Raw genomic sequence first — 13,680 nt, forward strand, 5'->3', positions numbered from 1 at the left:
CTTTCCCTGTGGAGTGTGGAGAGGGTTTATCATCTTCAAAGACATAATATCCAGAACTTTCATACTACTACAACTTCCACCACAACTACTACCACACTACTCCATTTACAGTTTTGACGGAAAATTTGAGCAAAATCAAATGAAGCTATGTGCATGAATATTGTCAAAATAGCGCATCTCAAAAATTGATTTAGGTATTAAGCTGGAAATTTCAGAGAATGCTTAAAGGGGAATATCATTTCACCAAAAAGCAATATGTGTACATTACTGTTAATTCTACTGTTACTACTACTTTTACTACTACTAATACTACTATTACTGCATTGAAACTAATTGTGAGGCTAAGAGAAATGAGATGTAAATTTCAAGAAGTATATGAACACACAGGTTAACAAAAGGATATATCAGCAATGTCATAGCAATGGCTAATTGCATTAGGTTAAAACTTCCAGGACTTGAGAGGGATATTCTACTGACCAAAAGGCAATATATTAATACTTCTGCTAGTAGTAGTAGTACTGATATTCAATACCATTACTACTATTATCAATACTACTACTGTGATTTCTATTACAACTCTTCTTAAGCGTAAGAAGGTGAAATTATCAAGGAATTTTGAGGGGGAAGGTGAACTGAATCACGACACGCTGTCTTATGCAGTTTGTCAAAAGGGCGTAACGACAATGTCTTAGAAAAAGTTTGGTGTGTGAAGTTGAAACTGACGGGGCTTGATGTGAGGAATGTTAAGGTCAGTGGTGTGACTTTGTAAGCTCAGCCAGAGTCTACCCAGCTTTAAATGAATACCTGGAGAAATCTGGGTAAGGTAAACAGGAAGGGTGTGCGAAAGCACAGGATGGTTGGCCCCCAACCCACCATTGCACTTCCTGGCTGAAGGGCCAAGAAACGGAGATCAGTACCACCGGTAGGGACTCTAAAGTCTAATGTCATATTCTTTTTTTTAAGGAATATTTAGGTGGATATTGAACTAAGTCAAAATAAACTTTGAGTCTGTGGGCTTTCTAAAAGATTACAAAGCAATATATGAAGAACAACTTATATAATTAATTTAGACCTTTAATGTAGGTTGCGTGGGATTTTGAACTAACCAAAAGGCACTATGTGTATGCTCTTATTACTAACGCTATAGTTACTATAACTGATGAAGCTAAGGGTATTAAGGTGAAACCTTAAGGGAACGTTTAGGAGAAGTTTCAAATTAAACGAAAAAACTATATGCAAGCTGGTTTTCAAAAGGGCATATAAGCAATATCATAGGCAGCACCACTCTATAATATCCATAAATATAATTGAAGCTTTTAAAGGAGCTAATTCGATTCGCAATTAAAAGTTCTAGTGCCCTTTGTAAGAGTAAAAGGAGATTGGAGGGCAAGCAGCCCTTTTCCCGAGCCCTTTCATTTTCAAAACACATCAAGTTAAAATTTTGAGAAAGCCCTTTTGTTCAGCATAGTAGAACACTCCAACAACTATGTCTTTAGGGATATTTTGCATGTCCACCCCCCACAATTATGCAATCGGACCATTATGCCTTAAAACTAAATTTGGCTTTAAACTAAACGAAAAGGTATTGTGTTTATGGTTGCCGATAAGACACCTCAGCGATATATCGACTAGGGGTTATTAGGTTGAAATTTTTGGAGCTACTACTATTACTACTTCTCATCTTATAATTTAAATAAATAAAAAGAGCGTAAATATAATCAGGATGTCAAAGAGCATGAATAGAATCTTTTGGGAATGATATTAAGTTTAATTTTTCAGGTCAATTTACAAAAATTAAATTAAGAAATACTGTTTGAGTCATGATTAAAAATTGTTGAAAAAGTTTCTCCAACATACAATTAGCAACCCAAATTATAGGTTCTTGTATAATAAAACCAAAATTATATAAAAATTAAAAATACGAAAGACTTTGTCAATAAAAAAGGAACAAAAATTATTTTAAAAAACTTTTTCCGCAAAACCAGATTCTCAAAGAAAAGTAAAGAGCTTTATTTAGCCAAAAATGAGCAGAAATAGTCGGATAATGTTCCAAGTGTATAATTACCACAATTCACTATCAATAAGTAAATGAAATTCAAAACAAAAAGAAATTACAATAAATAGCCTAGTCAAACTCAAAACGAGCAAAAATTAACATGAGTAGGGCTGATAAACCCCATGCCTTCTCAAGACCAGAATATAATTTGCGCTTTACTGAAAAAAAAAACAAAAAACAAATGACCATGGATTGTCAGTTGAATTGACATATACTGATATTTTTTCATTAAAGTGTTGATAATTTTTTATTTATGAAATTAGAAAAAGTGAAAACACTTAAAATGTATTTTATTTTCAGTAAAGCGCAAATTATGTTCTGATCTTGAGAAGGCACAGGGGTTATCAGCCCTGCTCATGTTAATTTTTGCTCGTTTTGAGTTTGACTCGGTTATCTATTGTAATTTCTGTTCGTTTTAGGTTTGATTTATTCATTGATGCTGATTTAAGGTAGTTTTATGCTTGGTACATTATTTTACTCTATTTCTGCCCATTTTTGGCTTAATGGAGCTGTTTAATTTTCTTTGAAAAGCTTTTTTGGTGGAAAAAGTTCTTTAAATTTATTAATATAAGTCATCAATCCCCCTATTGACTCAATCAAACAGTTCGTGGTAACAAACTGTAAGTAAGTTGCGTAGGAAGGGCTCATTCGAACAGAAATTAAAAGTTCTAGTTCCCTTTTTAAGTTACCAAAAAGCTGGAGGGCGACTAGGCCTCCTCCCATGCTCATTTTTTCCCCAAAGTAGCCCTACCAAAATTTTGGGATAGCCATTTTGTTGAGCATGGTCGAAAAATATAATAGCTATGTCTTTGAGGATGACTTAATCCCCCGCAGTTCCCGAGAGAAGGGCTGCAAGTTTTGAATTTTGCCGAATGTTTATATATGCTGAATGTCGGTTATTGGGAAGTATACAGACGCTTTCAGGGGTGATTATTGCTGGTAGTGGGGGGGGGGTGGATCGGGAGTTACGTGGGAGGATTTTTCCACGGAGGAAGTTTTCATGGGGGAAGAGACATTGCTATGAAGGCAGCACCGGGTTTCCCAATATTATTTAAAAAAACGATCCGAAGTTAAATAAAAAAAAAAAAAAGTTTTTCAACTGAAAGTAAGGAGCAACATCAAAGCCTAAAACGAACTGAAACTATTACGTATATGATTGGGTTCGCCCCCTAGTCAATAGCTCGCTCTTTAAGCCAAAGATTTTTTATTACTTTCATAAGAGCTATTTATTTTAATTAACGGCCTTTGTGATTAAGAGGTCATTTTTAAAGAAATGGCACAAAATCCGAACTTTACCGTCAAGAGTGAGGTATTGAAATGGAGGCGAACCCCCTAATATACGTATTAAAAATATATGAATATAGAAGTTCGTTACGTAGGCTAAGTTAATTCGTAAGTTACGTATATTTATTACTAATAAAATCGTTCATAAAAAAAATTAAACAACTTTCGGGAAAGCCATTTAACCAAAAAAAGTAAGTTAATATTCAAATTTTGTTTTAATTATTCATGTGTGGTGAATCAAAAACTGCATTAATAAAAGAACGTTCAGAAATAAAAAAAAACAAGTTTTTTTAACTGAAAGTAAAGAGCGACATTAAAATTTAAAATGAACAGAAATTATTTTGTATGTGAAAGGGGCCGTCCCCTCCTCAACGCTTCGCTCTTTACGCTAAAGTTTGACTCTTTCTCACAACTCTATTTTATAAACAATAAAAAACTTTAGCGTAAAGACCGAGGCATTGAGCAGGGGATATCCCTTTTCATATACGGAATAATTTCTGTTCGTTTTAAGTTTTAATGTCGCTCCTTACTTTCGGTTAAAAAACTTGTTTTTTTGTTCAATTCAATAAAAAGTTATATATAGTATTTCAACAAATCTGAAAGCTTATTTACACTATACAACGGTCGTTTACCTCAACCCATTGCTGATAGTCTTAGTAAAAGCCAAGAAATAGAACTTAAATTTATGTTTTTATAATGTGTGTTTATTCTTTATCATGTAATTGTGTAATGTTTTGAAGCTAACTAAATAGCTTCTTTCTAACTTTTCTAACTTTTCTAACTTTTTACTAACTTTTCTTCAATACAACTAGTAGAAAAATGTGCTAATGAAGACTTGGGGCAGGCAAATGCCACCGTCACTTTTTTTCATTGGGTGTACAATTTCAATTATAAAATAGTTTCCCAAAACAAGTTTTCAGGCATCGTGAAAACACATTTAGGCTTGTGTTTTTCACAAATGTTCCAACACTCCTTTCCCCGTTAAGGATATCCTATGCTTCTTGACTCCCCGGATGTGGACTATCTCTTGTCCCCTCCCTAGTAAAAATTCTAAAACTTCCCTCCTAGGGGGGGGGGGATGAATGCAATCTTAATGATTTCTGGTTGTTGTAAGTTTTATTTTAGTTCTCTACTTTTAATTCAAAAGGCTTATTTTTTTCTATTTCACAAGTAAAAATTGCTAACATTTTTTTTTTGCGTATAAAACTCAAACAATTAATCGAATATTTTATTATTTGGAATTTTAGAACGCTCCCTATATGGTAGGATCTTTCCATGAAGGAAGTTTTCACGGGGGAAGGGACATTACTATGAAGGGGGTGCCGTATTTCTCAGCATTATTAAAGAAAAATATCAGAAATTAAATAAAAAAAAAAAGTTTTTTGTCATTTTGAAAGAATTGGAAAAAAATTCGATCTTTAGCTTAAAAGAGCAGGGTATTGACTAGGGGGTAAACGCCCTAATATACGTGTTAAAAAATTATTAATATAGAAGTTCGTTACGTAAGTTAATTCGTAATTTACGTATATTTATTTCTAATAAAAACGTTCGTAAATAAAATTAAACAAGTTTCAAGAAAGCCATTTAACCAAAAAAGTAAAATTGATATTCAAATTTTTGTTTTAATTATTCATGTACGGTGAGCTAAAATCAAAATCCGCATTAATTCAAAAACGTTCAAAAATTAAATAAAAAAACAAGTTTTTTTTAAACTGAAAGTAAGGAACAACGTTAAAACTTAAACCGAACAGAAATTATTCCGTATATGAAAGGGGCTGTCCCTTCCTCAACGCCTCGCTCTTTACGCTAAAGTTTGACTTTCTCACAACTCTATTTACTTTAAACAATAAAAAAACTTTAGCGTAAAGAGCGAGGCGTTGAGGAGGGGATAGCCCCCTTCATATACGGAATAATTTCTGTTCGTTTTAAGTTTTAACGTCGTTCCTTACTTTCAGTTAAAAAAACTTGTTTTTTTTATTTAATTAATAGAGAAGTCGATGCTTACCAGTATATTCTTGAACTTTCCCAGACACTGTAATATGAACAATTATGACCTCTCTCATCAGCTCCGGAAGGGCAGTGCAATACACCATCGCAAATTACTGATGGGTCTACGCAAGCCTTTATCTCGGGACAATAACCAGGGCACGGCTTATTTTTCTTCATCTCTTTCAATTTATTCCTTATAAGATCTTCGTAAATAATGTCTGTCTGATTTAGATTCGGTTCTATTGGCAAGGAAGCGATGTATGGAGGCTTTTTGGCTATCTCTAACCATTTGATTCGAATACTAGAGCTTTCCCTTCCGATGCACTCTGCAAAAAAAGAGATTTATTGCTTTTAAAATCATTGTTGAAGACAATTTAAAGGAAATTCAAGCCCATTTGGTGTTGGATTTATGGTGCATGTTGAAAAAAAATCATATTCGATATTGCATTGAAATTGAGGTAAAGTTACTTAATTGGTTTTTACACACCCAGGTCTAGGGACCCCTAAAATTTTGATTTACCTAAAAAATTCATTAGCTCAGAGACTTTTACTTTTAGTAAGGTTGCCCACATGTATGAAAAAGTAACAGTGAATCGGGACCAAAATTATGAACTAATATTAAATAAGCAGCTTCAATTCGTAGTCCTTTATACATAAATTTTCAATGTTTCGACAAAATTTACGCTTGTTTAAGGGACCTTAAAACTAGATTATTCAAAAGGTCCAAGATAATCCAAAGGGTCAGAACCTGGCTCTCCCCTACAAAATCTTATAAATGCTGACCACAAATTGGAGCTAGAAAAGAATCAATTTCTAAATGTTGAATTAAAGCTAAAACAAGGTAGTAAAGTAGCTGGAAGTTCCAAAATTAGAGAAGGCTGTTATAGCTGGAAATTGAAAGTTCTAGCTCCCTATTAAAATTCAAAAGTAATGGGGGGGGGGGGCAATTATACCCAAACGCATCTGATCAAGACTTTGAGACAGTCGTCTTGTACAAAATAGTCAAGAGGACATACAACAGTACCTCCAGGGTTGACACAACCCACCAGATCCCTGGGGCAAATGTTGTAAATTATGCCCTGGGGGCCTATAAGATTTTAATGGGATAGGGGGTTATTTACCCATTAGGTGGTACATTTGACTGGAAATTGGAATTTATAGTCCCCTTTTAAAGAGTCCTCCTCCACCCATCATTTCGCAAAACAAACATCTAATCAAAATTTTGAGACATCTATTTCCTTCAGCATTGTTGAAAGGTCTAAAAATTATCCCTTGGCGGGTATCAACCCGCCACACCCAGCAGGGCAAGGGCTGTAAATTAGGAAATTCGTTCATTGCTTACAAATAGCATATGCTACTGACTTGCCATAAAGATTACTTTTACTTTCCAAAAAGACAAAGAGCGTTCATGTGAGCCTTTCAGAGAATTTTGAAGGGAATATTGAACTAAATCAAAATACTATATGTGTGTACGGGTTGTCGAAAGGGCTTAACTCAGGAATGACTGACTATATTAATTTAGAACTTTCAGAAAATGATAAGGGAGATGACCAATTAAGCAAAAAGGTAATATGTGCTTGCTGCTACTACTACTGCTACTTCTACAACTACCACCACCACTACTGCCACCGCTACCACTACATGTAGCACATGTTATTGACTTTCCATAAAAAATATTATTACTTTTCAAGAAGATAAAGGGCATTCATGTAGGCCTTTCAGAGAATGTTGAAAGGAGTGTTGTACTAAAATCTAAACACGTTATGTGTATAAGGGTTCTTAAATGGAATTAACTCCGGAATGACTGATTATATTAATTTGGAACTTTCAGGAACTGATAAGGGAGATGACCAATTGACAAAAAGGTAATATTTGGATGCTACTACTGCTACTGCAAGTACCACCATTGCTACTGCTACCATCACTACTGCTATTGCTACTACTAATACACTACTTCATTCAAAATATTAAGGGAAAATTTGAACTAAATCAAATGACACTATGTTTATGCAAATTGCTAAAAGAGCGAATCTCAAGAATAGATTTGGGTATTAAGTTGGAACTTTCAGAGGATGCTCAAAGTGGGAGATCAAGTGACCAAAAAGGCATTATGTGCACGCTATTACTAATATTACCACCACTACCACTGCTACATTTACTACTACTGCTAGTTCAAATACTACTTCTATATCAACTACTCGTAAGGCTAAGAGCATTAAGATGAAAATTTCTAGGATTATATGAATATACAAGTTCTCAAATGGACATAAAAGCAATGTCATAGCAACGGCTTATTTTATTAAGTTGAAACAGCTTGGACACGATGAGAAGGATGTTCAACTGACCGAAAGGCCATACGTTGATACTAATGCTGCTACTAGCACTAGTGCTATTACAATTCATACTACTACTATTAATATCAATACTACTATTAGGACTGCTATTACAACTATGTCTATGGGTTTGAACGTGAAATTTAAACACATTTGGAGGGGGAAGGTGAACTGAATTACAGCATACCATCTGTATGCAGGTTGTCAAAAGGGCGTATCAGCAATATCTTAGGAACAGATTGGTGTCTGAAGTTGAAACTTACAGGGCTTTTTACGGGGGTGATGAACTAACCAAAAGACAATATTTGTATACCATTGCAACTGGTTCTACTCACACTAGTACTACTGCTACTATTACTGCTACTAGAAATACTACTGCTACTACAGCCGTTGTTATTACGAAAGTTAGGGGATTAAGGTGAAGCTTTGAGGGAATATTTAGGCGGATGCTGAACTAAATCGAAACGAACTATGAGCATGTTGATTTTCAAAAAGGTGACAAAACAATATCTTAAGAACGGCTTACATAATTAAGTTAGACCTTTAATGGTAAGTTATGGCAGATTTTGAACTAGCCAGAAAGTCCTATGTGTATACAATTAATAGTACCAGCATAATTACTGCCAGTAATAACACTAAGGGTATTCAGGTGAAACTTCTAGGAAACGTTTAGGGGAGCACTAATTAACCGAAAAAAACTATATATATATATATATATATATATATATATATATATATATATATATATATATATATATATATATATATATATATATATATATATATATATATATATGCAAGTATTCAAAGGGGTATATAAGAAATATCATAGGCTGTGCCACTTTATAATAGCTAGAAGTATCATTGAAACTTTGAAAGGAGCAATTCGACTGGAAAATAAAAGTTCTAGTGCCCTTTTTAAGAGTTAAAAGAGAAGGAAGGGCCAGCAGCCCTTCTCCTAGACCCATTTATTTCCCAGTCAAATCCAATAAAAATTTTGTGACAGCCATTTTTCAGCATAGTAGAACGGTCCAGTAACTATGTTTATAGGAATATTGGGTGTATCAGCCCTCTACGACTTATGCAATTTGCCCCTTATGCTTTAAAAGTGAACCTTGCTGTTAAACTAAACGAAAAAGCACTTTGTATGGAAGCCAATAAGATAGCTCAGCAATATCTCGAGAACGACTGGGGTTATGAGGTTGAAACTTTCAGGGCTACTACTATTACTACTTCTGTTCTTACAATTAGACAAACCAAAAGATTCCAAGTTTTTTGGGAATGGTATTAAGTTTAATTTTTAAGATCAACTTGAGGAGGTATAAAGCTAAATTAAACATTTTTTAAGATTAAAAATTATTCAAAAGTTTCTTCAAAGTACAGAGAGCAAGCCAATTTATGAATTCTTATAAGAATTAAATAAAACAATCAAGTTTTTTCAATTGAAAGTAAGGACCAACATTAAAACTTAAAACGAAGAGAACTTAATACGTATATGACTGGGTCCACCCCTCGTCAATACCTCGTACTTTACGCTAAAGTTCAGATTTTGTTCCAGTTCTTTAAGAATGACCCCTGAATCACAAAGGCCTTTTAATAGAATAAGTAGCTCTTTTGAAAATACTAAAAAGAGCTTACCATAAAGAGCGTGGTTTGACGAGGGGGAGAACCACCTCATATACATAATAATTTTTGTTTATTTTTAGCTTTTATGTTGCTTCTTAATTTTAGTTGAGAAAACTTGTTTTCTTATTTAATTTCTAATGGTCTTATGAATAATGCTGGTAAATCCGGCACCTCCGTCACGGATAATTCTCTTCCCCTATGAAAAATTCTTCCATGGAAAGATCCCATCACGTAAGCCCTTCCCCCAGAGACTGTTGGGGATTAAGTCATCCTCAAAGTCATAGTTTATCGATTTTTCAACTATGCTTAACAAAATGGCTATCTCAAAATCTTGATCGGGTGACTTTGGCAAAAAAAATGAGCGTGGGAGGGGGCCTAGTTGCCCTCAAATTTTTTTTGCCACTTAAAGAGGGCACTAGAACTTTTCTATTTCCATTCTAGTGAGCCCTCCCGCTATATTCTAGGGCCTCTGGGTTGATACGATCACCCCTGAAAAAAAAAACAAATTAACACGCAACCGTGATCTTCCTTTTGGCAGAAAATACAAAATTCCACATTTTGGAAGATTGGAGCTTGAAACCTCTAAAGAAAAGTTGTCTGATACACTGAATCTGATGGTGTGATTTTTAATTAAGATTCCATGCCTTTTAGGAGATTTTTTCTCTTTTTTCGATCATAAGGCAAATTTTCTCAGGCTCGTAACTTTTGATGGGTATTAAATAAAAAAAAAGTTTTTTTTTAACTGAAAGTAAGGAACGACGTTAAAAATTAAATCTAAAATAAATTATTCCTTATATGACAGGGGCTTGCCCCACCAAACAGCATCGCAATTTAATAAATATTTTGTCTTTAAAAAAACAAAATTTTTTTAAAAAAATAAAATCATTCTCTAAACTCGCGAGTCGTTGAGGCGGGGATAGTCCCATTCATATAAGGAAAAATTTCTGTTCGTTTTATATTTTAACGTCGTTCCTTACTTTCAGTTAAAAAAAACTTGTTTTTTTTTAATCACCAAAAAACACGAGTAGGACTAACACAGCTAAACCTTCTATGAGACAGAGCTTCGTTTTTGCTTAACTGAAAACACAGTATATTTTAGTTATTTTCTCTTTCATAATATTTACAAATCAAAAATTGTCGAGACTTTCAGGACAGAATATGATTATATATTAAACAACCAGTCTAAACACTTTCAGTAATCTTGGATTGGTCGTAATGATTTTTTTCTTTTTTGTTGTTGTTAATTTTTTGACAAATAAAATCAGACTGTCTAAATTAATATCTTTTTCAATGAAATTCAAATGAGGTCTGGAGAAGAAGAGGTCTGGGTTAGAGGTTTGTTTAGAGGTTTGGAGAAGGAGGGAAGGAAACAGATAGCGCCATTGTTATTTGTAAGCCTTCGTTGGCCTTGATATATCATTTTTATTTTAAGATGTTTTTGACGTTATGACAAATAAAATCACAATCCTTACTAAATTTTAGTTCGAGCTTGATCCTACGTTTCAGAAGAGAGCCTTAATTCCCACATGCCCATATATAGTAATTGTTTTTACTATATATTTGTCATATATAGTAATTTAAAAGAAAGTATAGTAGTGAACCACCGCTGGTTACACAATCAAACAGTTCGTGGTAACAAACTAAAAGTAAGAAATGGCCCGGCTCAATAGTAACCGAAATTCTAAAAAACTTAATTTTGATACCAATAGATACATCTAAAAAATTAGGTTTTTATGCTGATTCCAAATATATAAGTTTCATCAAGTTTAGTCGTACTCATCAAAAGTTAGGCTCCAGAGAATATTTGCCTAATTTTCGAAAAAAGGGGGGAAAATCCCATAAAAACCATAAAATCTTAATGAAAATCACACCATCAGATTCAGCGTATCACATAATCCTACTGTAGAGATTGCAAGCTCCTATCTGCAAAAATTTGGATTTTTGTATTTTTTGCCAGAAGAAACATCAGGGATACCTGTTCCACAGTGGTCCTATAATATCGCGAGAGGGCTCATTCGAACGGAAATTAAAAGCTCTAGTGCTCTTTTCAAGCGACCCAAAAAATTAGAAGGCAAATAGGCCCCCTCCCATGCTAAGTTTTATCCAAAAGTTACCCGATCACAATTTGAGATTGCCATTTTGTTCAGCATAGTCCAAAAATCTAGTACCTATGTCTTTGGGGATGATTTAATCCCCCACAGTCCCTGGGGACTGTTGGTTTCAAGTTGTGAACTTTGCCCATTGTTTACATATAGAATTGGTTATTGGGAAATATACAGATGTTTTCAGGGGGTATTTTTCTGGGGGGGGGGGGGGGTCGATGGAGATGGTTACGTGGGAGGATGTTTCGAGAATTTTTTCATGGGGGATGGGGATTTTCCATGATGGGGGCATCGGATTTCCCAGCATTACTTAAGAAACGATCAGGAATTAAATAAAAAAAACAAGCCTTTTTCAACTGAAAGTAGGGAGCAGCATTAAAAATTAAAACAAACAGAAAATATTACGTATATGAGGGGGTTTGCCTCTCCTCAATAGCTCGCTCTTGCGCTAAAGTCTTTTTTTACCTTTTAAAAGTGGTTATTATTCTAGTTCAACAGTCTTTGTGATTCAGGTGTCATTCTTAAATAACTGGAATAAAAATCAAACTTAGGTTATTATAAGGATATTATTAGTTTAAGAAAAGTAAAATTAATATGCAAATTTTGTTTTAATTGTTCATGCAAGGTGTGCATTCTTCAAAACCTGTGTATTTTTCAATTTAATTTCAATATGCTCGAACTGGAACCGTGTTTTTCTAGGCAAACGTACAGTAGCTAAGGACTACAGGCATCAGGCTACACTAGAAGGCTAGAATAGCAGAAAGTTAGAGTAGCTGAAAATAGCTTCTAAGACCACAATGGCTATCATTGTTGCCGCAGAAAGAGTTGACCTCACATTGTATGTAGACAGTGGCTTTTCGAATCTCATGCATGTTGAATTACATTTATCAAGATTGCATACCCTATTAATGGAATTATGTAGATAGTTATTTGCTGAGGGTTATGGATAAGCAACTTTAAATTTAAGAATGTTTGGTATTTATAAAATCATCTCAAATAATAGATCTTCTTGCTTTATATATTGTAATCAAGACTTGGTTTTCTAGAGTTTCGGTTTCTATTGAAAAGGGGTCGATCTTTACTTATATCATTTACTACGAACTATTAATCCAAGCCTCTCGTAGATACGAGAGATGCTGACAAATCCTCCTTCAACTTCCGTTTTTTATTTTTTAGATTAATTTTCGTCCAACAATACTTTGAGAAATGATAATCATCCCTAAAAACACACCTCTACATATTTCTCAGGATGAAGAGGACACAGGGGTATCAAATAACAAAAATAAACTTTAGGGTCATAGATTTCCTTTTAAGAATCAATTATAGGGATTTTCATCATGAACGACGGTAGTGAGGCCAGGATGAAATGCCCCTAAAACAAGACGATTTGGACAAATGTGTATGAATAGGTAAGTTAGAAATATTTCCATTTAAATTTTGATACAAACAAAGTTCCTGGTATAAATCACTCCCCCCCCCCTTTGCCCACAAAAATTTCCTTATTGCACTCATAATAATAGCATGATAAAATGGGGACTATCTTCCCACAGTGCTAATATTACAGGCTTAGTCCAAAAATATTCTTGGGGACGAAGAGGGGTTTAAGATTAAGCTCCACCTTCTATCCCCTAATCTTCCTACAATCTCGTTCAATATTTGCTTGAAAGATCACAAACCGTTTGAATTTTTGCATAAAACAAACTTTTTGAGGCATCAGGCAGACTCCCCCCCCCCTACCTACACAAAGATCCACTGGCCCTTCTGTACAATACAGATGCGCAATTCTACACAGTAAATAATTCTATGAAGCCTCAAACGAATCAATTTAGTTAATTTAAGCTCTGACAATTGGGTATATCATTTTCATGGACTGCTTGCATCTCTAGGAACAAATGTTTCACAATGCGGCATTACTACGTTTCAAACTGGGAAGCTCAAGATATACTTTTCTTGATAATTTTAGATTGATTGGCTATCTATGGATTGTCAATCCAATAGGCTTTTGCCTATCTTCGGGTTGCAGTTATTGCTTTGCACCACAATTTAGCAGAAAACAGCAACTCCATGTGGCTTTTTTCTGATGTTTTTTCTTTTCCTGCTTTGAAAAGACACTAGAACTTTTAATTTTGGTTCCAAGTATCACTCAGTCAGCACTCTGAGACCATTGATTCTATCACCCCTGAAAGATAACAAAACAAAACACAAACAAATGTTGCTATTTGTGACTACGACTCTTTGCCGCTGCAACTGCTTGAGACCACTTGCGACAGCGACTATGACTGCTTGCAGA

The 13,680-nt window shown here is 34.3% G+C and overlaps 1 protein-coding gene across 1 annotated transcript in view; it reads right to left on the reverse strand.

Annotated features, from left to right (window-relative positions):
• Positions 1–7,034, reverse strand: part of LOC148942429 (uncharacterized) — a 12,669-nt gene extending 5,635 nt beyond the window's left edge. The window contains exons 1-2 of the mRNA XM_089103321.1: positions 6,941–7,034; positions 5,346–5,655 (exon numbers count right to left, since the gene is read on the reverse strand). Of these exons, the coding sequence (XP_088959447.1) occupies positions 5,346–5,655; positions 6,941–7,034 (404 nt within the window). The remainder of the gene's footprint in view (positions 1–5,345; positions 5,656–6,940) is intronic.
• Positions 7,035–13,680: the final 6,646 nt, after the last annotated feature.

This window comes from Artemia sp. Qi Xiang Cuo, chromosome 17 (genome assembly GCF_049724085.1).
Source record: "Artemia sp. Qi Xiang Cuo chromosome 17, ASM4972408v1, whole genome shotgun sequence".
NCBI lineage: Eukaryota > Metazoa > Arthropoda > Branchiopoda > Anostraca > Artemiidae > Artemia > Artemia sp. Qi Xiang Cuo.